The following is a 23,313-nucleotide window of genomic DNA, read 5'->3' as shown; positions in this document are numbered from 1 at the left end:
AATAATAATCCAGGTTTGCACCCCCATAATCAATGATCCAAATAATGTCTCTAGCCATAGCCACCATCTCAGGTGAAAACACAGTCAGAGACTGTTGCCTTGTAATGTGGTAGGTTTTCTGTCTCTTTTTTACATGCACTACACTACTGGGAGAATTCCAGGAGGAGATGTATCAGCACTGGCAAAATATTCTTCTATACCCTGTCTTACACTGCACCTAAAGAGTTTGTTTCTCCCATACCTGAATTAGGCAATGGTACTGCCCCAGAGAATGTGTCTGACACTCGTGTCAAGCACATTTGTGGTACTAACTCCAAGTGGTTTCTTAGGTCATGGTTGATTAGTTCCATGATAAATCTTTCCATGACTTTGCATACGAGGTTGGAACTATGAGGTATAACACGATCTATTAGGTGTGTCTACTTAAAGATGTTTATGGATATTGGATAGGCATCTTATTTTTTCATGATCACTTGCCTAGTGCTGGTATTATGTTTCTAGGTTTTATTGAAGTGTTACAAACAGATTTACAAGCCATGTGCATAAGCCTGTTGTGTTCCTGATAGAAGACTTCATGATGTTGGAGGCCTAAAAACAGTGAAATAAATAATTTGCAAACTTCTGCATTACCACAGACATACTTTGTTTATCCATGACTGATGTGGATTTTACAATGTATAAACTCATCTTCAAGTACCAATAGAATGTACTGTGCAGTATACAGTATGGAGAAAGTTCTCAGAATTGTTAACTGTGCTTTCCATATTCTCTAATGCCATTATTCAGAGATACAAACAGAAGCAGTTTGCAAGTGACACTGTTCAGTCCCTGCTCAAGGCCTTTAAGGGAGAAAGTACAGTTGTGTCCCTCTTACAATAATTGCAGATGTTCTAGTAGATCAGTGTTGCAGTACTAATCCTTGGGACTTCCTGCCATGCAGAAGTCCACGAAAAGCCAAATTTCCAGACTCTTAGCAACATCCCAAGCAGAGAGGTGCTCAATGACCAATGTCTGGATGTCACAGTATAAGAAGGACGTCCACTGGCACCATCTTCAGGTCTCTCTAAGCCAAGAAAAGCAGTTTGATGCCTGAGGACAGTATGATCCCCCACACTACACCACACACACTGAAAAAACAAAAAAATATGAAGACACCAACCAACTGTTTTAACTGTGATTACTTTACTGGAGCTTCAAGATACCTCAGCTTACGCCTTCAAGGGAATAAATTGTACACTCCATACACAGTTATTTACACCAGTGTGCTTACCAATTGACACATTTAGCACATTTAATACATTAAATTAATTAATTATTAGTCATTTCAGGCTAAGAACAATAGTACCAACCAAAAAATTCAATAAAAATTCTCTTCGATATCACTGGCTTAAGGTGTTTGTGAAAAGGAATGTAAGACTTCATGACAAAATACAAAATGAGATTCTGCAGATGCAGGATTTCTTATGTAAAGCAGTTCCTGAAAATGCATTTAATGAGAGACTGAAGACATTTGTGTTCAGTTCAACAAGATGGAAGGGGATGTCATTGATTGTAAAAAAGTAAACTGGATTGTGATCTTAAGGATTACAGAAATAATTTGATTTTTTCGTGGCAACGTAAACCCAGGAGGGGTAAGATCAGCAGCAACCAATCAGAGGGAAAGTCACGTTTCTCGTGAGATTCTTCAGTGTCGTCCATTGAGAATGCATCTAGTGGAAAGAAGAGCATCTCGTTTGAAAGTTTAAACGAGGATATGGAAGCCCCAACAGAGCAGAGATCTAGATCTAGAGCTCCAGTAAAGTAATCACAGTTAAGACAGCATGCCCTCCCCAGCTGTCTGGTCTTGGTTGTGAATGAAGAGAAAAGGAAACATAAGTATAGATGGGATGAGCAAAAGGAATTATAATTAGAGGCAGAAAAAGAGGTAGTCCGTACATAGTTGAGGGGCAGGAGGGTGTGAATATGTACTGCAACACTGATCTACTCGAACATCTACAACTGCGGTAAGTGGGACACTGCTGTACTATGTTCATGGCAGTCGATGCTGCAGTACTAATCCTTGGGAAGATTCCCAAAGCTACTGTGAAGGTGGAGGAGATAATTAAAGGATTAGAAAATACTACTTTGTAGGATGATAGAGGTGAACCCTGCCCTGGCTCAAGAAGCCCGCTTTAAGTTATAGTGTCAGTAAAGGTGTGAACAGAATTCCAAGTGGCTACCTTTCGTATGGTTTGAGTGGGAACTCCTTTGAGGAAAGCAGTGGTACTTGCCCATACCTGGTGGAATGGGCTCTAATGCGGACAAGAAGTAGCTTTCCATTGTGTGTAACAGAACCTGATGCAATTTGCAATCCATTTACAAACAGTTTGATTAATGATGTGTTTGCCCTGGTTTCCTCTGTGAATTATTTCAGAACTGGTGTACCCTGTCTGTAGTTTTTGTTCTTTTCGGGTAGTGCCTGATTTGTCTGTGGATATCCACTGCATGGGAGATTATTAACATTTTGTTCTGTAGATATGGAAAGAAGGCTGGCTAAGGCTAAGTTCTGAAACCACCCTAGGCATGAAAGATGGGCTTGTTCTGAGGGCTACCCTTTCCATGTGGAAGACAGTGAAGGGCTCTATACACATAAGTGCTTGCACTTCAAATACTCTTCTAGCTGAAGTGACAGCTAAAAGGAAGGTGGTCTTCCAGGTGAGCATCTTGAGAGGTGTAGTAGCAGCCTGCTTAAAGGGCAGCAAGGTTAGTTTTCCAAAACATAGTTTAGGTCCTATGCTGGAATGGGATCCCTTCTGGGAGGTCTCAAGTGAATCATTACTTTTAGAAACAGTTTCATGTGCGGGTGAGGGAAGAGAGGTGGAGTAATCTGCAAGCAAGCATGCTGAAATAGCAGAAACATGAACCGTTATGCTGGAATAAGAAAGGCACTGATCAAACAGATGTGAAAGGTAAAGCAGTACTGAACTGATGTCTGCTTGAGCTGGGATACTGTGTCATGCATGACACCAGGTGGAAAGTCTTTTCCATTTTGCCATATATGATTTTCTGATGTTAAACTTTCTTGCCTCCTTTAGAATAGACAGTACCTCTTTTGGGTAGGGCACTGAGGTGAATGTCAGGACCCAATGCTCCAGGCAGCTAGAATGAGATGCCAGGTTGGAATGAAAGACCAATCCCCTGATTTGGCTGAGAAGGTCGATGTCTTTTGGGAACATGTGAAACCTCCCCTCGCTGAGAATGAGGAGGAGAGAGAACCAGTGTTGTCTGGACGAGAATGGGGCTACCAGTATCATGCTGGGCCTGTAGGTCTGCTCTTTGTAATACTCCCAGAATCAAGAGTAATGGGAGAAAGGAGTAAAGGAGCCATTGGGTCCATATGAAGTAGAAGGCATCTATTTTCCAAGCTCCCTCCTGTTGTGTTCTGGAGAAGAATCTCAAGAATGCATTTGTTGTGATGAGAGGCAAAAAAGTCTATAGAGGGTTTTCCTGCAGTGTGGTGAGATCCAGATGTTGGTCATTGAGCATCTGTCAGCTTGGGATGATGCTAAAATTATGGAAATCAGGCCAGTCATGGTCTTCTGCATGGCAGGAAATACCAAGGATTGGTACAGCAGTACTGGCAACAAAGAACACCTGCAAACATTACTGGGGCTTCATATGTAATCTTTAATCATCTTAAACTGATCAAATCACACTTATTCTTCAGTTTATTACACTGACCTACTCACACTTCTGATGTAGTGTTACATTTTAAATAGATAAGACTTATGCTGCTGCATTTAAGAGGGTAAATGGAAGACTAAATTACTGAAATAAAATAGTTACAAAAAAAAAGAGGGAGGAGAGAGAGAGAGAGAGAGAGACAGAGAGACAGAGAGAGGGAGGGAGAATGATCACATCATCAAGACGGAAAACTGCTTGGAGAGCCAACAGGTTCTACTGAAGGAGTGCTGTACATTTTCCCTCTTTTTTCAAAAAGTAACCAACTGTTTGTCTATGCTATGTCATCTATTGCCTTGTCTTCTAAAAAAAGTGTGGGTATATGTGTGAGCACAAGTGTCTAGCAGGGCCAGCCTTTGGTCAACTGGTACTCTAGGCAAAAGGTCTCCACAATGCCCCCCAACACCATCCAGTGCCCCCATCCTGGTCTACCTATACCATCCAGATTACTGGAAAATCATCCCTTCTAGAGAGGCACCCTAGGAGGCTACCTAGTTGGCCTATGCCTAAGGCCAGCTATGATGCCTGGGTTTGTATAAGGATGTGTGTATGCAAACATATGTGTGAGCATGTGTGTGTGAGTGTGTGACAGTGTGCAGGTGTGTCTGTGTGCGTGTCAGTGTCTACACAAGTACACATGACTGTGGAACCATCTCAGTTTAGAGCCAGTTGTAAACTAGGTGTGTCATATAAGGAAGTGTGATATAAATACTGTTTACTGGGTTACAAAGACAAGTAATTAGAAGTAAAAGAGACATAAGAACTAGTGTTAGTTTACTTATTAAAATATTTTGTGCATTCATATGAACTTAAGTTTTTTCATTAATGTAGTTTAAAAATGAAATATACTTTTAAGAAGAAAGGGCTATAAGGCCCCCCTAAAAAGAAAGATTTCCCTTCTGAAGCTGCAGTTTCAAGAATGCTTATTTTAAAATGATTTGCAACCTTTGCATATAAACTGCAGATTGTAATGATATGTTAAATATGTGGTAAGACTTTTTTCCCACAAGTACAAAACACACAAAATAAACTAAAAAAAATCTGTTATCTATAAGGCACGTAAAAGCCAAATGTCATGACTGACGATATGGCATCATTACAGCTTTCAGATTCTTACCTGTTACTGAGCACCAGTACAAGGCAAAAGTGAGGGAAAATCGAAGTCCATTCATCTTGCTGTTCTGTCCTACAATAAATAAATAATTGAACAGTTGTAAGGTGTTAGGTATTACTTAGTCTGTAACAAAGTGTTTTGAAATCAAAGGGCATAACTGATACAAGCATTTGAAACTGTACAGTTCAGAAAATATGAAAGCAAAATATAAAAATAATAACTTAATGTACCCTTTACTCATTATAGACAGCAGCCAAGAATAAAACAGCACAGAAATACCTTATCAGGATTACTGTAAAGCATTAAACAGCAGATTATAAAAAAACTGTTTCTGTTGATACACGCATGTACAGCAAATACCTAAATGATAACTGACTATATATGGATATGCAGAAACTAGCCTTACCTTAGCATGCAAACACTTAACACAGTTTTTTCAGTTGTAAAAAGGTTCTTTCCTGTAGACTGCAATATGTCAGTGGTGAAATTTGTCCTTGGTTTACAACTGGGATAAAATAGCTTATAAAAGCTAGAGACAGTCTGGCATTCCTGGAAAGGTTCCAATATGGTTTACTGGGAGCTTTCTGTAATCCTTCATAGTGTATGCAGACTTACTGTTAATCTAGTCAAACTAGCTTACAAAGCAGTTACTTGCAGTCAGGCAGTTGTAGCTCTTCTGTACAACTATCAAATAAATATTTTAACTCACATACAAAACAATCTAGGCCATATGCTTTCACAGCAAACTTACCAAAGAGCTACATCATAAATATACCCCTGAAACGAGAAATCCATTGCCATTCCCCAGCCCTCAACCATCTGCTTCGAGCGCAGAATTCACCTGCTCCATACCCAACCTTCAGGACCCCACCACCATTTACTTTTCCTATATTTTCAATAAAATCTTTAGCAATTATTCTAAGTCACTCAAAGTTTTCTAACAGTAACACTGATGCATATTTGCCATCTTTCCTTTATATGGTACTGCCCTTTGTGTCAAAGCCACCCTTTCAGGTTTTCAGTCTCCTCTGACTTTTCAGCATTATTCCCCCTATTTTAAAATTTCCATCATTATCTTACTAATACTTCCTCTTCAGAAGAGAACTACAGGCCCATATGTAACTTCTGCCACTGAATGAAGATATTTAATACAATAATTTATCAGCAACTTCTAGACTACATTAAAAAATTTGGTATTTTCCACTACGCTCAACACAGGCTCTTTTCAGGCCATAACACTCACTACAGTCTGTTCTCTGTCACTGCCACCACATACTGAAACATGCAAAAGGGTCTGCGGTCAGTCAGCAAAGCAATAGCCAAATCATCTGACACCTAATGCAGTACCCCAGACTGGTGCCTCTCTCAACCCAAACTTCAGCAAAATTGCTACAATTGCAACAAGCACTTTGCTATAAATTACTGCCACACACTGTGCTTCTAAATGCGATCACCTAACAGCCTACATCTGGGGTAACTGCTGTCCCACTCCTGTTATAACTCCACCACTAGATCTTTTATTCTACTAACCACAGCATTTGAAACACCTGACCATTTTCTCCTTATCTCAAAACATCAGCAAACCGCTTTCAGTGCAAGATTCCTTTTATTTTTGACTGTCTAATAACATAACACTTAATGTAACATAAACTAGTAGTGAATTTGACACAGGCTTATTAAAAAGGGGTACAGAAAGGGTCAACACTTGGCACCATTCTATTTTTATTACATTTATAAATATGGCTTTTCACCTGTCATATCCACCGTTGCTGTAACAATGTATGCCGTTGCTGATCGTTTAATGCTCACAGCTGGTTTCTCTCTCAGATCCAATGTGAATCCCCTACAGGCTGACTTTTCTAAATTATGGTACTGAGTAGAATTAAAAAGCCTAACAATTAGCATATCGAAAATAGCATTATTCTCTTTGGTATCTCAGAGAAGTTAAAACCACTAATCCTCTTAACATCAATGCATCCTTAAAATCTGTCTACCAAATATGCTTATCATCATAAATAACTTGGCCTATGGAATGATTTATTTTTTTTACTTATTTACATTTGTTTACTGGGAAATTCCAACTGGACACAGGTCCTTTTTCAGTGGAGGCCCAGGGAGAAAAGCTCCACAGAACATTAAATGAGTAGCAGAGTACATGAAGAACAATTGAATATACATACAATAAACAAATAATACACACTGCAGCATACATTAGCTATACATACAATATGAAACATAGTAATGAACAGATATACCGATATGTAGCTAGAGGCTAGGAATAAAGGTAGGATGTATATACAGATAGTTGTAGTTGTTGTTGTGTCTTTCGGCTTTTCCCAGTTAGGGGTGGCCACAGCAGAACTCTGGTCCGCTAATGATTGGTAGTTGATTTTTACATGCCGAGTTACCAGCCCTGATGCACAATCTTCAACAAAGGTACACCCATTCATGCATGTCTCCACGCAGAAGACACTCTAGCTGAGAATCGAACTGGACAGCATCTTACTGTGAGGCGACAACGCTACCGCAGCACCACCACCGTGGTTAAGCTCAAACCGATGCTGTTCTAAGCTCATAAACCTAAATCTTATATACAAATATTGCACTAAACTCAAGCAGATATAAAGCAGAAGCTCCACACAAAGGTGGAACAAGCTAGAAGGGCTAATGGGATGGAAGGGGAAGATAGAGGAGTAAGACAGGAGACCGAGTGAATAGAATATGTGGTAGCGACAGGAAGCTAGGTGTAAGTCAGTTGGATATGTATTTGGAGTTGAGATGAAGTGAGGTAGTTAAGCATAACAGGTCTGAGAGATTAAGTGAGGAGAGAAGGGGAGGGTAAAGGGTGAGCCAGAGCCTGCGGAGGAAGGAATGCAATGATCAGATGGTGTGAGGCAGGGTGGCTAGGGGAGGGAGAGGAAGGTGAAGTAAAAGGAGGGTTACTAGTCGGGACTGGTGCATGGACATCACAAGAGACTTTTTAACTGAGTTTTTAGTGCAGTCTTGAAGTAACTGCAAGAAGGTAGTGTGGTTATAGAGGGGTGGGATTGTTCCATAATCTGGATATGACACAGGAAAATAGTGCTTCTCCCGCTGAGTTCTTGGGTTTGGTCACTAGAAGTAGATTTTTGCTGCTGGAGCATAGTGGTCTAGTGGAGCAGTAGGGCTGGAGAAGGTTTTGAAGGGATGGGACTTTAAGAGGATGATTTACTAAATTGTGGGCAAGACAGAATTGATTCAGGTGAAGAAGTTGAGAGAGTTCAAGCCAGTAGAGTTCTCTAAGTGAGATACAGTGCTGGCTGCGATAAGATGCACCAGTGGCAGACTTAGCAATTTTGTTGTAGCAGGCCTTGAGCTTGTTTAAGTCTGTTTGTGTAAGGTAGGTAAGTATAGGAGAGGTGCAGAGTAAAGTGCAAATTAGGTGGGAATTGGCAGCAGAAATTCTGGCTGTCGTGGTGAGGAATTCTTTGTTTCTGTACAATGCACCTATTTTTTGTGAACCTTTTTTATGGTAAGAGAGATGTGAGTGTCATATCTGAGATTGTTATCAATCCAACACCAAGTAGTTTGGTGCATTCAGTTGGGGAGATGACGGTATTGTCTTTGGATAGAATATTAAAGTGGGGGATAATTGGGTTAGATTTAGTGGGTTGGAAGATAAGGAGTTTCGTCTTGCTTGGGTTGAGTAATAACTGGGCATTAGATAGCCAGCTTTCTACAGATAAAAAGGCTTCCTGTGTGATCTTGTGAAGTTCATGTATAGTTGGGGCTGAGCAGATGAGGGTGGAGTCATCTGCATACTGTAGAAGAGAAGCATGCTTGGTGGCTGTGAATAGATCATTGGAGAAGAGTGAGAATAGTAGGGGACCAAGGATGGAGCCTTGGAGAACACAGAGTGTTACAGGAAGTCAAGGAGATAGGTCATTATGCCAGACAACTGACTGTAGGCGGCCAGTTAGATAGCTGTGAAACCAATCAGTAGCTGATTGGGTAAAGGATAGGTTAGTGAGAACAGAGATTAGTAGTTTGTGTTAGACCATGTCAAAAGCCTTGGATAGATCCAGAAATATAGCAGTGGAGAACAGGCTATTATTTTTATGATGAAGGATAGCATCAGTGAAAGAGAGCAAGGTGGTAGTAGTACTGTGGTATGGTCTGAAGCCATGCTGGGTGCTAGACAAGAGGCTATTAGCTAAGAGGTTGCCTAAGATGTGAGAATGGATGCATTTCTCAAGTATCTTGGAAAGTGAAGAAAGGATGGCTATGGGGCAGTAATTGGAAAGTTCAGTGGAGGAGCCACCTTTATGGGAATGATGTGGGATATTTTCCACAGTGTGGGGACATAGCTTTCTGATAAGGACCGATTAATTAAGATAGAGACTGGATAAGCTAGGGCTTCTGGTGCTACTTTTAGGTATTCAGAGGGGAGATTGTCAACAGCTTGTTTTGTAGGCTTCACTTTCACTAGAAGGGTGATCATACTGATCATTCAATGATCATTCTCTATCAATTAAATCCCATCTAAAAGAAACAGTAGACATAGTCCTAGCATAATTAAAGGCATGTTATGGCATTTCTGATCTACTGACACCTACGTTTAGGAGGACTCTTGCCATTAACATTCTTATACCCAAGCTGGAATATTTTATTTTATTTTATTTTTATTTTATTTTATTTTACATTTGTTGACCGGGCTAGTCTAACTGGATACATGTCCATTTTCAGTAGAGGCCCAGGGAGATTAGCTCCTAGGTAGGACAATGAAATTAACACAATAACAACTAACGAAACATGAGACAAATAAAACCTATTAACAGTACCTATTACAGGTTATCACAGTAATATTTACAGTGCAGAATACAGGCATAACAAAGGAATGCTAATGCAATCAAGGTATGCTAGAGACAGTTAGTAAAATAGTTTAATAAGGAGGAGTTGCTGTAAGTGAGTAGATGGGGTAGGAAGAGAATAGTATTTAGAGACACATATAGACTAGTCAGGTTTGGAGCATGGGCATAACCAGTGAAAAAATATGCCCTGCCAGTTATCACACTCGACTCTAGGGTGTCCCCTTCTTGTTGATGTACCTGTTGGCCAACTGCAAAACCATCAGGGACTTTTGAATAACAAACAGATACATTGATTAGTTGCACGATATTTGAAAGGCATTACATAACTGTAGGGAAATAAAAGTTTCTCCTTTTCCCAGATATTTGTCCAAACCTGGACTTAGTAGGTGTAAAGACGTGGGGAACAGCCCACATGTAGGAGTTCATAAATTATTCTTTGTCCTTAATAGATTTCAAATGCTCACTGCCTCCATGGTGTAGAAAGATAAATCACAGACAATGTTCTGGATAAACCAAGTTGGACCAGCAAACCTAAGCACAGCAGAAGTGGTCAAAGGAGGGATGGAAGTAGGAAGATGGCTTCTTCATCCAAGCAGGAAGGTTATGGGAAGACCACATTGCCTCAGCGCCTTCATCAGATCATCCCAAGCAGTAGAGGATGATGGCCCCCTACATCTCTGACTCTCATCTCCAGGCTCACCTCAGTAGATAGGATGAAGTAACAGGTTGATTGGTGGACTAAGCAGTATTTGGTGATGTAATTTGAGAGGCCAGAAAAGATTTTAAAATAATTTGAAATGGTGAGAATGTCCATTTTAGATTCAACCTATTGTTTCAGACAACCATTCCTGTGCCACAGTAAAATTTCCACATCTAATACAATGTGCAACTACCTCCTGCCACTCTATTATATTCCAACCTCTGCAGACTCAACCCTTAAGTTAATGACCCAACAAAAGTTTTGTGTATCTACTATAACAGTACATCTGGGACTACAGATCCAGCTACACAACAAGCTGCAGGCATTAGGATCATTTAGTCCATTAGAACTTTCCCAAGCTGCATCTTCCTCCCCCATCATGCAATGCCTGGCTTTCTTCTGCTTCTCCAGTTCTGAATGGTGAAAAACAGCATAAAATAAACTAAGGCGGGGCAGGTGGCCATTGAAGGAGAAGGAAGATCACCTCTTGCAGCCAAAACTTTATTCCCTGATCAAACATTGCGGTAATGTGTACTTTTGTATCTGACATCATGGAACTTAAAAAATGAATAAGCACAGGAATCTGTCTAGTTCCAACCTCCACACCACGAGTGTTGAGGTAAAAATAAAAAACAGAAGAACTAGTGAACTTAAAATTTTGCTGATGAGCTCAGTCATAATTATTTCCAAAAACCATGAAACCCAGGTAGTGTTCCAAAGCAAAAAGCCTTTAATCGTCACAGACAAGCGATCCTCAGTAACAAAAATTCAGAAATATTTTAACAATGTTAAACATAACAGCTTTTATATAGGTAAAAGTAGGTGTGGAAATTGTTTGATTTTAAACCAGCCTACTCATGGCAAACAATATAAACAGGGCCGTAAAAGTGCATTTTAGAACAGGAAGTACCTACCCTCACACACTACTATTGATTAAATCAAACTAAATTATAGTTATGGAAAACACTACCTATCTATTTGCAACTCCCATTCCAATATTAGGTATTAAGAACACCATAACATATACATAAAAAGATATATAATAAAAGACTAAATCACTTTTGGCTAACTAATGCAAAAAAGCCTTCATCAGGTCTGTGACAGGAACTAAAATCAAGAAAAACACATAGCTATCTAACCATAAACATAATCAAACTAGAACACTATAAATATAAAATACATCTAATAATATCTAGTAAATATCCATCCATGTGTATTAATGTACATAAAACACTAAGCTATTAACAGCTCAGAAAAAAATGTCAGTGCTTTGAAAAGTTTTCATGTTTACAGCCCCAAAAAATGTTTATACAATGAAAACTAGTATAAAAACATACAATACATACAGAAAACAGTGGATGAAATAAACTAGTAATGTATAAAAGTGTGCAGGTATGTCCATGAGTCTGCATGAGCTTCCATCCGTATGGTAAATGGGGGAACTATACCAATACTATATGGTAATAGAGGCATGAAAAAATGTGTTTTGAATTTACCATTTAAATCTCTAGTGTGATACAGTAAATCTAATCAAAGCAAAATTGAGATTAAAGCAATTAACCATATATATGTGTGTGTGTGTGTGTGTGTGTGTGTGTGTGTGTGTGTGTGTGTGTGTGTATGTGTGTATATATATAAATATATATATATATATATATATATATATATATATATATATATGTATATATATATATATATATATATATATATATATATATATATATATATATATATATATATACATATATATATATATATATATATATATGTGTGTGTGTGTGTGTGTCTACTTTGTAAAAACGAAAGACCACAACACCGAAACCCCTAACACCGAGACCAGAATCACGAAACCCCAGAACACTGAAAACCGCGTAACTGCAAAACACACACAAACACACACACAACTGCCCGAAACTACAAAACACACAACCCTACACTAGAGATAGGCAGGGGGGAAGCCCCCCTGTACCCCCCACACCCCCCCACTTTAATATTCTAACTCCGAGATTGCACAAACAGAGACACAAGGCAAACTCACACCCACACATTACAGTCCCTCACACACACACACACACACACACACACACACACACACACCACAGTCATAACACACACTTACACACAGCAATACCCCTGTTCTGGGGTTTAATCCTTCTGGTCTCGGTGATGTAGGATTCAGTGTTGTGGTGTTTCATTCTAATGAAGTAGACCCATATATATATATATATATATATATATATATATATATATATATATATATATATATATATATATATATATATACACACATTCTACACATCATTTTTATTATTTAGTATATTTTTTGTACATAAAAATATTTGTCAAAAAAATTCCCTAATAAACCTTTACAGATTGTGTGGCAGCTTACACAAATTCAACACAATCTTAATAGAACAATAGTAGTTGTCCTGGTTTTCTGAATGCATTTAATTTCAACTTCCAGCATTGTTATTTTTGCTCCAACACACCACTGACATCCCTTTCAAGCTCAACCATCCCCATAGTCCAGAATGATAAATTTAAAACCAGAATGTCTACGGTGTTCTAATAAGTGTTTGGATAAGGCATTCCTCTAGCATTTATGCCTGACATCAGAAAAATGAACTGAAGGGGTGTGGCCAAGGATGAACACAGGACAGCAGCAGATTTCTTCAGCTCCACCAATTTCATTACACTGACAGGAATTAATTACTTAAAAAATTAATTTATGAAGTAATTTTCTTTCTAAATATGTTTGTTTTATATAGTTCTTGAACTATATCTAAAAAAGAAAGGAAATTTTAACAATATTCCTGTCAGAAATCACTTTGGAAATTTTCCTGTCAGTTTATCAGTTTGAAATGAGTTCCAGTAAGACAAATTCTCAAGACTCCAGCATCAAGAAAGAACTTCAGTCTCTGATAACTATAATCCAGCAACTTACTGCTAAGATGGATAAAATGGATACTAAAATTGATACCTTCATAGAAAAAACTACAAAACAAATAGACTTGTTACATATAGACCTGCAACAACAGAAGATCCAGTTGACAGGCATAGAAGAAGCTGTGAATGACATGGAAAATAGAATCCAAGAAGAGGAAATCAACATTGAGTTTCTGCTGAAACAAAATACACATTTACAAACAAAGCAGGATGACATGGAAAATAGATCTAGGCGCAATAACATTAGGATTTTTGGACTGCCAGAAAATATTGAAGGTAACAATATTACTTCTTTTTTAACAACATGGCTCCCTAAAACTTTAGACTTACCAGAAACATTCTCTTTTGGTATCGAAAGAGCACATAGATCTATAGCTAATACTAACTCTAACAAAAACTATCCTAGATCAGTTATAGTTAGATTTCTATCATCTTTTGATAAAGAGATGGTTCTTAAATCTGCTTGGGCTAAAGCTCCTGTTAAGATTAATGAGACAACTGTGCATTTTGACAATGACTATTCTTCCTTGGTAATAGCTAAAAGAAGAGCTTTTCTGCCACTAATAAGGGAGCTTAAAAAAGCACAGTTTAAAACATACCTTCTGTTTCCTGCCAAGCTAAAAATCTTCCTTCCTGATGGTCCTAAAATTTTTGATGACTTAGACTCTGCTTTACTGTTTATCAAAAAAAATAAGATTTTGGATAAAATAGAGGAAATGGAATGGGCTAGTCCTTCATTAAAGAGACTGGCAACTGAAACTTCGTGGAAGACTTCAGAGAAGAAGAAGAGACTAAAAAATAAATGATTTGTTCTGTTTTTTTTTTTCTTTTTTTTCTCTCATCATTTTACTTCATTATTAATCTTTTTAAATATAGTTCCTGCATTTCCAGAAAGCCACAAATATTCTGAATAAGATTTAATCAAAGTTATTCTCTGTGTGCAAAGAAATGTTTTGTTTCATAACCAGTCAAAATATCTGAGGAACTAATAACAAGCTATTATTCAATTTGTTTCTCTTACTGAAAAAGAGAAGTAAGGTTAGTAATTTGATACATTTTTTTTTTTTCTCCTTTTCTTCTTTTCTTTGTTTATACAATGACATTTTATTTAGATTATGTAGTGGGTAAAGGGTGGGGGAGGGCAGGGAGAGAAGAGTAATGAAAATATGATAAATGGTATAATAACATATTTATTCCTTGTAAAAAGTTTATATGTTCTTCAAATGCTATTCCTAATTATACTTTCTTGATTATACTGCTTATGCTTGTTTGCAAATAATCTGTCATGCTTTAATTAATAATAATTATAACTAAATAATAGTAAATAATATGTTTTATTTTTAACTCTATTAATATAAACAGTAAGTAATATTCCATTGTATATACTTTTTATAGCTTTCTCTTACATTTTTTCTATTTTTGCTTTACACTCTTTTATTTTCTACTCTCTTTTTCTTTTCTTTATTCTTTCTCTTTATTTTTTTTTCATATTAATATATAGAAATGCTTTTGATCATACAGACACAGTAAATAATAAGATTTGCATAAAAATTGAGTTGGGGCAAAAATATTGAGTTTTATTACTTATTAATAACTTTCGGCTTAATTTCACTTACATAGAGGCTGTAATAACCTGTAAAATACATTGCGATGTTTTTTTTATGTTTAGATGCATTTACACTGCTAAATGAATGTTTGTCACTAGTTTTTAACAAGTTTCCCGCCAAAATGTTAAGGGAGACAATCAGGGATGTGGGCTACCTCGTGAACAGTGTCCTCGAGTTGTTTTAAAAGCTTCAACTCTCAGAATTCACGCAGAGAAGGTGAAAGCAGTCGATTTGACCTTTGACCCAGAAATCACACTGACACATCGCAGATTCAGGAAGAACACTCTACCAGGAAGTAGAACTGATGCAAAAGCGACTATGTGAAGGAAAATGAACTCTTTAACATTTAAATGTGAGTTATTTTATATAATTACTTAAGTATTTATGTTATAATTTATAAAATATGTCAGTTATAATGATTTTAAATGATGCAGTTTCTTGTAGTAAGTAAATGTCTTATTTTAGAAGGCATAGAAAATGAAACATTTATACAAGTGTTTTTGAAAGTCTACTTGACTGCAGCATACTAATTTATGTTAAAAACGTATGATCTAAACATATACATTACTATAACTCATTTAATTCATCTGATTGACAAGCATAAATAACTTTATAACTCTATTCTGGAAGAAGTTGTCATGTGATATATTTTAAAGCAGCAGTATAGATATACAAAATACAGATGGCTTTCTTTACAATAATGCAAGTGTTTCTGAGAATTTGCATAACTATGCAGTATGATTTATAACAATTTCTATAAATATAATATTTTACTCTATTGATAATAATGAGTATGAGTAAAATGCTCATATACAAGCAATTCAAGGTTTTTTTTTTGGAAACTGTTGACTGCATTTACATGACAGAAAATAGATGCATCTTAATATATGTAATGTCTGAACCATATTAGCCAAAGTTTTTGATTTAAATGAATGTTAGAACTTATTTTTACATACTTTGAATAAATTAATATGTAAATATGCCTTTTTTTTTTTTCTCTTTCTTTCACTCTCTCTCCCTCTTTCACGTCTTTTATTTCTCTCTCTCCTCTTGGTTCCTAATATCAAGTTTATTTGAACGCTATTTGAATACAAGTGTATTATATTAAATAGATGTATATAGTAGTATGAATAGTTTTTAAAAAAAGTTTATTTTAGTTTATATGATGCTGTTTTATCAAATGTGTAGTCTTGTCTTGCTAGATAATTGAATTGAAAGCTGTTAATTTAAGTTAAATATAACCAGTATTAAATTGATAAGGTGGTAGCTGAGGTACTGCTGCTTAGGGTAGGGGGTTAACTTGAGTGGTAAATACTACTCTAAATTGGAGTTTTTAACTCCAGGCTGGATGCAAGGTTTAATCCTTACATTATTTTCACTTGTTCATTGTTGTATGTATATAGTTTTGACATCCACAATACATTTTGTAAACTCATTGTCACTACAAACAAAATTGAATCTTATACAAAATCCCATAAGAGATTCAATAAATACAGCTATATTTAAAGGTACACCTAAAGGAGGAGATGTAACATTACTTATTTTGTTAATTGTTATTTTGATCATAAGATTCTTAAGTTTTAAAAATGCCAAATGACATCTTTAAAAGGAATTTCTTTAAACATTAATGGATTGAATAATCCGTGTAAAAGGGCAAGCCTAATAAGATACATTAATTTACATAAGGCCAACTTAGTCTTCCTGCAAGAAACCCATCTCTTGAAAAAAGATATTGATCAACTAGCCACTAATAAATATACACTATTGGTTAGTTCAGAGCACACTCAGAAAAAAAGAGGAGTGGCTATTTTATGGAATAAAAGTATGCCCATTCCTAAAACCATTAAGTCTTATCAGGATGACAAAGGAATGTTTTGTATGGTTACAATACAAATTAATGGGAAGACTTACACATTAATTAATGTATATTGGATACCTGGAATTGGTATTAATACAGTGAAACACCATCTTGATAAGATCATATCATTCTCTATAGGAGATATTATTTTAGCTGGTGACTTTAATTGTATATTACATGAAAGCGATACTACCACTATAGGAAAAAGAAGAATTACATCTAATGCAAATCATTTAAATGATTTTGCTAATTCTTATCATTTGAATGATATTAATAATCAGATAGATTCAAAATCATTACCATACATTTTTTTTTTCTAACAGATACAAAACTTATTCAAAAATAGATAGGGTCTTTATTTCTATCCAGATGGTAACAGATTTAATTAATTCCAAAATCATTTCATGTCCTATATCTGATCATAATTCAATTGTTTTTGAGTTCATGATAACAAATACTCACAATGTCCAGATCAAAAGGATACCAGCGTACTTAACTCAACTAAAAGACTATAAAGAATATATACTTTCAGAAGTTCAACATTTTCTAGACATAAATAATACCCCTGAAGTCTCCATTGTCTATGTTTGGGATGCCTTAAAATCATATCTATATGGACAAAGTATCAGATGGTATAATAATAAAAGGAAATCTTGGGATAAGGAATTGTTAGATATTCAAAGTAAATTAGACTCTTATAAACATAATAATAAAGAAAATATTATGGACAAGAAAGTTATTGAAGAAATAAACAAACTAAATGAGAAATACAAAGAAATTTTAACTCATAAAGTTAAAATAACTTTAGAGAAATACAAGTTTTTGTCTTACTCAATAAGTCCCAAATACTTACATAGACTTAAAAATAAAACAAAAAGGTTGAATAAACAAAATCATATCAAAGAAATCTTTTCTCTAAGGAAAAAGAAGAATGTTTCTAGTCTACCAGAAATACTAGATGAATTTAGAAATCACTTTCACAAAATTAACCATAATAACATTAACATGGAACCTAAAGATAAAATAAAGGAGTTTATAACCACAAACATGAATAAAAAGCTTAATAAACAACAGATTAAACTATTGGACAAAAGTATTTCATATACAGAGGTCATTACACAAATAAATAAGCTTAAATCAAACAAAGCACCGAGTAATGATGGTATTATACCAGAGATATATAAAATCCTTTCTAAAGGTACATACTCATTAATACATAATGTTTTTACTTTGGTCCAAAATGAGCTAATAACTCCCCCATCTTGGCAATACACATTTATTTCGCCAATTTTAAAACCCAATAAAGATCCAACTAGATGCACTTCATATCGACCCATTTCATTACTTAATGTTGATTATAAAATGTTTATGAGTATTTTTGCTGATAGATTGAAGACAATCATCCCAGGCATTATAGATATAGATCAGACAGGCTTCATTGTAAATAGAAATACTTTTGATAATATAAGAACTTTAACATTAATTGATTTTGCAAATAGGAAAAAGAAAGATTTAACACTTATTAGTCTTGATATAAGTTCAGCATTTGATTCAGTAAGTTGGGACTATCTGTTTACCTTACTGAAGTGCACAAACTTCTCAGATGCATTTGTAAATCTAATTGAACATCTATACAAAGGAGCATTGGCTTACATTAAGATAGGAACATATGTCTCACAAAAAATACCCATTTTAAAAGGTACAAAACAAGGGTGTCCACTCTCCACTATTATTTACTTTAATAATGGAGCCTTGGGCTAATCTGATCAGAAACAGTACTGATATAGAGGGATTTGAAATAGATGAAAATACAACATCTAAAATTCAACTTTTTGCAGATGATGTTCTAATTACATCAGCAGGATCTAATTCTTCTATGCAGTCCCTATTTGATAAAATGATGAATTTTAAAAATATTTCTGGTTTAATATTCAATGAAGAAAAAACTAAAATACTACCTATATATACATGAAAAAATGTTCTTATTAGTGATTTTAGTAAATATATACCCAATTCAGGTCAGATAACTTATCTAGGTATAATATTAACTAAAGATATCAAATCTATTATACATAATAATTATAATACCTGTCTTCTTAATATACAAAATATTTTCAATACCTGGAATAATATGTTTTTTTACTATGGAAGAGAGACTTACAATTATTAAAATGATAATATTCCCCAAGATATTATACTTAATACAATCAATAATACTCCCACCTACAAAAATAATTATCAAGAAATTGAATACACTAATGTTAAATTTCCTATGGGCACCTAATAGACCTAGGATTGCATTAAAGAAACATACTAATAGCTGGTCTCAAGGGGGCATTTCTTTTCCAGACTTTAACTTATATACTATCTCTTCTATTATAAAAGTTATTACTTTGTTAATAGATCAGTCATATGTTGCAAAATGGAAAGATTACTGGGAACTAATTAGTGTTCACTTCATGAAAATCTCTTTAACACATAAAAATATGATTGTAAATAACTCCATGCTATGGTTACTAAAAGAATTTTGTACTTCACCTATTACACCAAAATATATAGTTAGTTATCCATTAAACATTATTATTAGTTATCGTAATTTTATATTCATGCATCCTAAGTATAAGGAATGGAATTTCATTATATTCCCTATAATGTATACACGAGGTATGCTTTTGTCATCCACTTCTGAAAGAACTCATTTAGTCACAGACAATGATCTAAAGTACTGGTACCAGTTGCTATCTGATAATAAAGTTAAAAATTTAGACTTCTTAAAACAAGAATTTGATCTGAGAGAAACTTGTTGGTTAGAAGTTCAGACCTTTAGACAACATCTCATTAATAAAATTGATTTAATGTCTATAACAGTTAAAGAATCTATTCCAACACTGATTGATTACTTGATATTAAATTTACAACATAAAGTTTCTGATAAAGGTAAGCTTTCATACATACATAAAATTATTAGAGAAGAAACTTATTACAATGTAGATACCTATTGGAATTATTTCACTTCCATTAATGGTGAATTACCTAATCAACAAGATAAACAATATATATTGGAATCTGCCTATAAAACTACTTCTTCCATTATCTGGAGACTTTTACTTGGAAATTTTTACATAGATCCTTTTATACACCTTTGATGATGAATAAAATAAATAATAAAGACAATCTATGTAAAAGATGTAATGTAGAAATTAATGCTGATTGGGCACATATGTTTTATGACTGTATAAAATTGAAAGAATATTGGAAGTCAATCAATGATTTTTTGCAGGCTCTTTTTTCAGATAATTTTATTATTTCTAAATCTCTTATATTATTCAACACTCCTGTACCTCAAAGTGTTAAAAAGGTTAAGCTTCCCTTGTTATGGTCTATTCTAGCAGTGGCTAGAAAAATAATAACCAGAAATTGGATTTCAGATACACCTCCTTCGTTTAATGAATTTAAAAATGTTATGACTGTAGTGTGCCATATGGAATTGATGACAATAAAATCAAGAACTACTAGAAAAACATCTTATTATATTATATGGGATACTTTACAAAACTTGTTAAAAAAATCTTAACTTCAATAACATGGTATTTTAGTTTAATTAATTGATTTGATTGTAGTGGATGTCTTTGTAAATACTTTGGTTATTTTATTGAATGTTATAATCATTTCTATTTCAATTACTTGTATAAAATTGTTATGATATTTATTTTGTATGTTAAAAACAATAAACTTGTTTAAAAAAAAAGAAAAATGAACTGAAATACTCCTTTTCAATTTATTCATAGTCTTACCCACATAAAATGCAGGACAGTCATTACACATAGCCCTATATACAACTTTTTCAGTGTTACAGTTACCACCTGCTGAAGTATTCACCAACTTTTTAAGATAGGGGCACTCAAATGAGTCGCATTCCATCAAGTACTCACAGAAAGTGCAGTTAGGTGGCCTACAGATTTTAGTGCTCGTGTCATCCTGGTGTTACTTTTTTTTCTTTTCCATATAGCTACGTATACTTCTGATCTTTTTATATACAAAAGCAGGATGATCTCCTAAAACCATTACAAGCTGCTGATTGTCAGTGAGGATGGCCCATTTCTCCTTAATAATGACTTTACTTGTACTGAAATCCCAGTTATAAGTTAGAATCCATCTGTTCTCATTGCATAATTCTGCCAAAAGGCCTATTCCACATAGGGTCATTGTTAGTTTTAAAATCTCTAATGGGATCCAGGATCATATGTAACATGTTGATTAGTATCATATTATTATTACTTTTATTTCTTTTTGTTTAGCCACATCTGAACATAACAGGTATCCATAGAATACAGCAATGATGATGAGTAGGGACTGAGGCAGTCCTTCGATGAAACTGTCTGATCCTAGTTACTGTGTGACGACAGGTAAACAGCCATTGTCCTGATATAACACAGCCCCACCACGTTCTAGCGAGGCCTACTCATTCACTTCCTTCCTGCAACCTCATTTTGTGGTGAAGTCTCCTGCTGCCATTGTTACCTCACAAGTTCAAATGATCCACATCTTTAAATTCACTAACTTGCTTTGGAGCTGCTGCAGAATTTGGCTACTCTTATTTCCTGCAATTACTGGATCTCTTGCGGTATCCTTCTTCCACATTGCCCTTGTTTCTGCCTGCAAATCCTGCTATTTTATGACCTGGTGTCTCTCTGTAGACTGTAAACACTGGGTGTAGCAATTTCAATGATAAATGCCACTTTGTCTTCTTTTCATGGACTACTATATCTGACTTTCGTGTATTTATTTTATGAACTGTTGATAATGGGTAATCCCATGTGATATAATCATTCTCTATAATGCTTTGTGGCTCATGTTTCCAAAGCTTCTCAGCTAGTTCAATATTGTAATGTTTGCACAATCCCCAATGTAACAGTTTTGCCACATTGGTATGCCTTTCAGTATACAGGCTCACTGCCATTAGTGTGTCACACCCAGCAACAAGAAATGCCACTATTTCCAGTTCTTTTTTAAAGAACCTGCATTTGTCCATTTCTCCCACATGCTCAATGAACTATGTAGACAAACGCCTGGACTGGCAATATTAACCTTTCATCTTTTGGTTTAAATTCACCTCTCCTTAACCAGTCCTGCATTGGATCCTGATTAACATGAGGTTGTTCCAGGAGTTTTCTGTACTTGTAACTATATTTATACCTTTTGCATATTTATTGCCTTCTCATCTGATCCTTCTCCTTATATTCTTTCTGTTTTTTTTTTTTTTTACTTATTCAGTTGCTGCCTGATTTTTGTCTACTTCTAGTCTGATTTCTATTGCTTGACACCAATATGCTTCTGCTAATCTAAGCAGGGAAGCCATCTTAGACTTGTTCTCCTCATGTTTTAAAACTTTCACTGTTTGGATCTGGTGAGGTCAGCAGATATATATGTAGTCCTAAGATTGCATACCTATACATATAATCAGTTTCGAGAAGGCCAGTACCTCTTTCTGAATGAAGAATATATAATCTTAGTACTGATTTTTATATATAATTTGATAAGCATGAAGCATTTTTCTTGTTTTCCTGTCCATCCAATCCAATACCTTTTGGAGCCAATCAATCACACCAAACCTGTAACTTAGAACAGGAAGAGAAAATAGCTTTATAGCTTGGACTTGGTTCCAGAATGACAGGGCTGTTTTCAATATTAATTTTAGTCTTCTGAAATATTCCTTACTGAGCTTTGTTCACATTTCCTCATGTTTTATTGTTGATCCTTCATCAATTCCCTAATATTTATACAGTCCATCCTGCTCAAGTTCCTTTATATCACATTCATGTCCTACACTGACATTTTCTTGGTGCTGTGGCTTTCTTGCTTTAAATGTTGCTTTTGCACATTTACCAAGACTAAATGACATTCTTATATAATTTGAGAAAATTTTGGCCACTTGCAGTTGTGCTTTCAGCTCATCTAATGAACTATTCAGTTTTAAATCATCTACAAAAAGATAAGAAGTCTTTACACATTGTTGATTTGTGGGAGGCAATTGCAATCATGACCTAATCTGTTACGTAGACAACTTAATGGGTTGAGAGCAAGACAAAACAGCAGCAGTGACAGAGAGAGAGATTCACCCTGGAATATGCCCCTTTAAATTTTTATCCCTGGGATAATCATTTGTCTTTTTAAATGGCTTAGCTGCAAAGTGATTTGCCACAGTTTCATAGTCACTGTGACATAATTGATCAATGCAGGGTGTATCTTAACCATTTGTAAGCAGTCCTTTATCCATGAATGTGGAAGCTGTCAAATGCTTTTTTGTTACCTATCCGTGCCATACTTAAATTCTCCCCCTTTTTACAATTCTCCATTATGACTTTATTTAAAAACAAGTGATGCCTTGTTCCATGTGACTTTCTTCTGTCACCCTTCCAGGATTGCCTGTATAATCTTAAATATGTACAGGATGACCCTCAATTTTGGACTACTGCAGTCACTATGTTTATGTGCATTTGCAGCATCTTGATTAGCCA

General features: G+C 35.3%; 1 protein-coding gene across 2 annotated transcripts in view; it reads right to left on the bottom strand.

Annotated features, from left to right (window-relative positions):
- The window catches only part of LOC122793267 (programmed cell death 1 ligand 1-like), a 176,555-nt gene that overhangs the window by 101,356 nt on the left and 51,886 nt on the right, over positions 1-23,313 (bottom strand). For both annotated transcript variants that reach the window (XM_044061129.1, XM_044061130.1), the window contains exon 2: positions 4,838-4,906. In XM_044061129.1, coding sequence (XP_043917064.1) covers positions 4,838-4,892 — 55 coding nt within the window. In that variant the 5' untranslated portion in view covers positions 4,893-4,906. The remainder of the gene's footprint in view (positions 1-4,837; positions 4,907-23,313) is intronic.

This window comes from Protopterus annectens, chromosome 2.part0 (assembly GCF_019279795.1).
Source record: "Protopterus annectens isolate FY-2018-M chromosome 2.part0, PAN1.0, whole genome shotgun sequence".
Lineage (NCBI taxonomy): Eukaryota > Metazoa > Chordata > Ceratodontiformes > Protopteridae > Protopterus > Protopterus annectens.
Note: the sequence above shows the minus strand (reverse complement) of the source record. Positions and strands in the feature narration are given on the sequence as shown.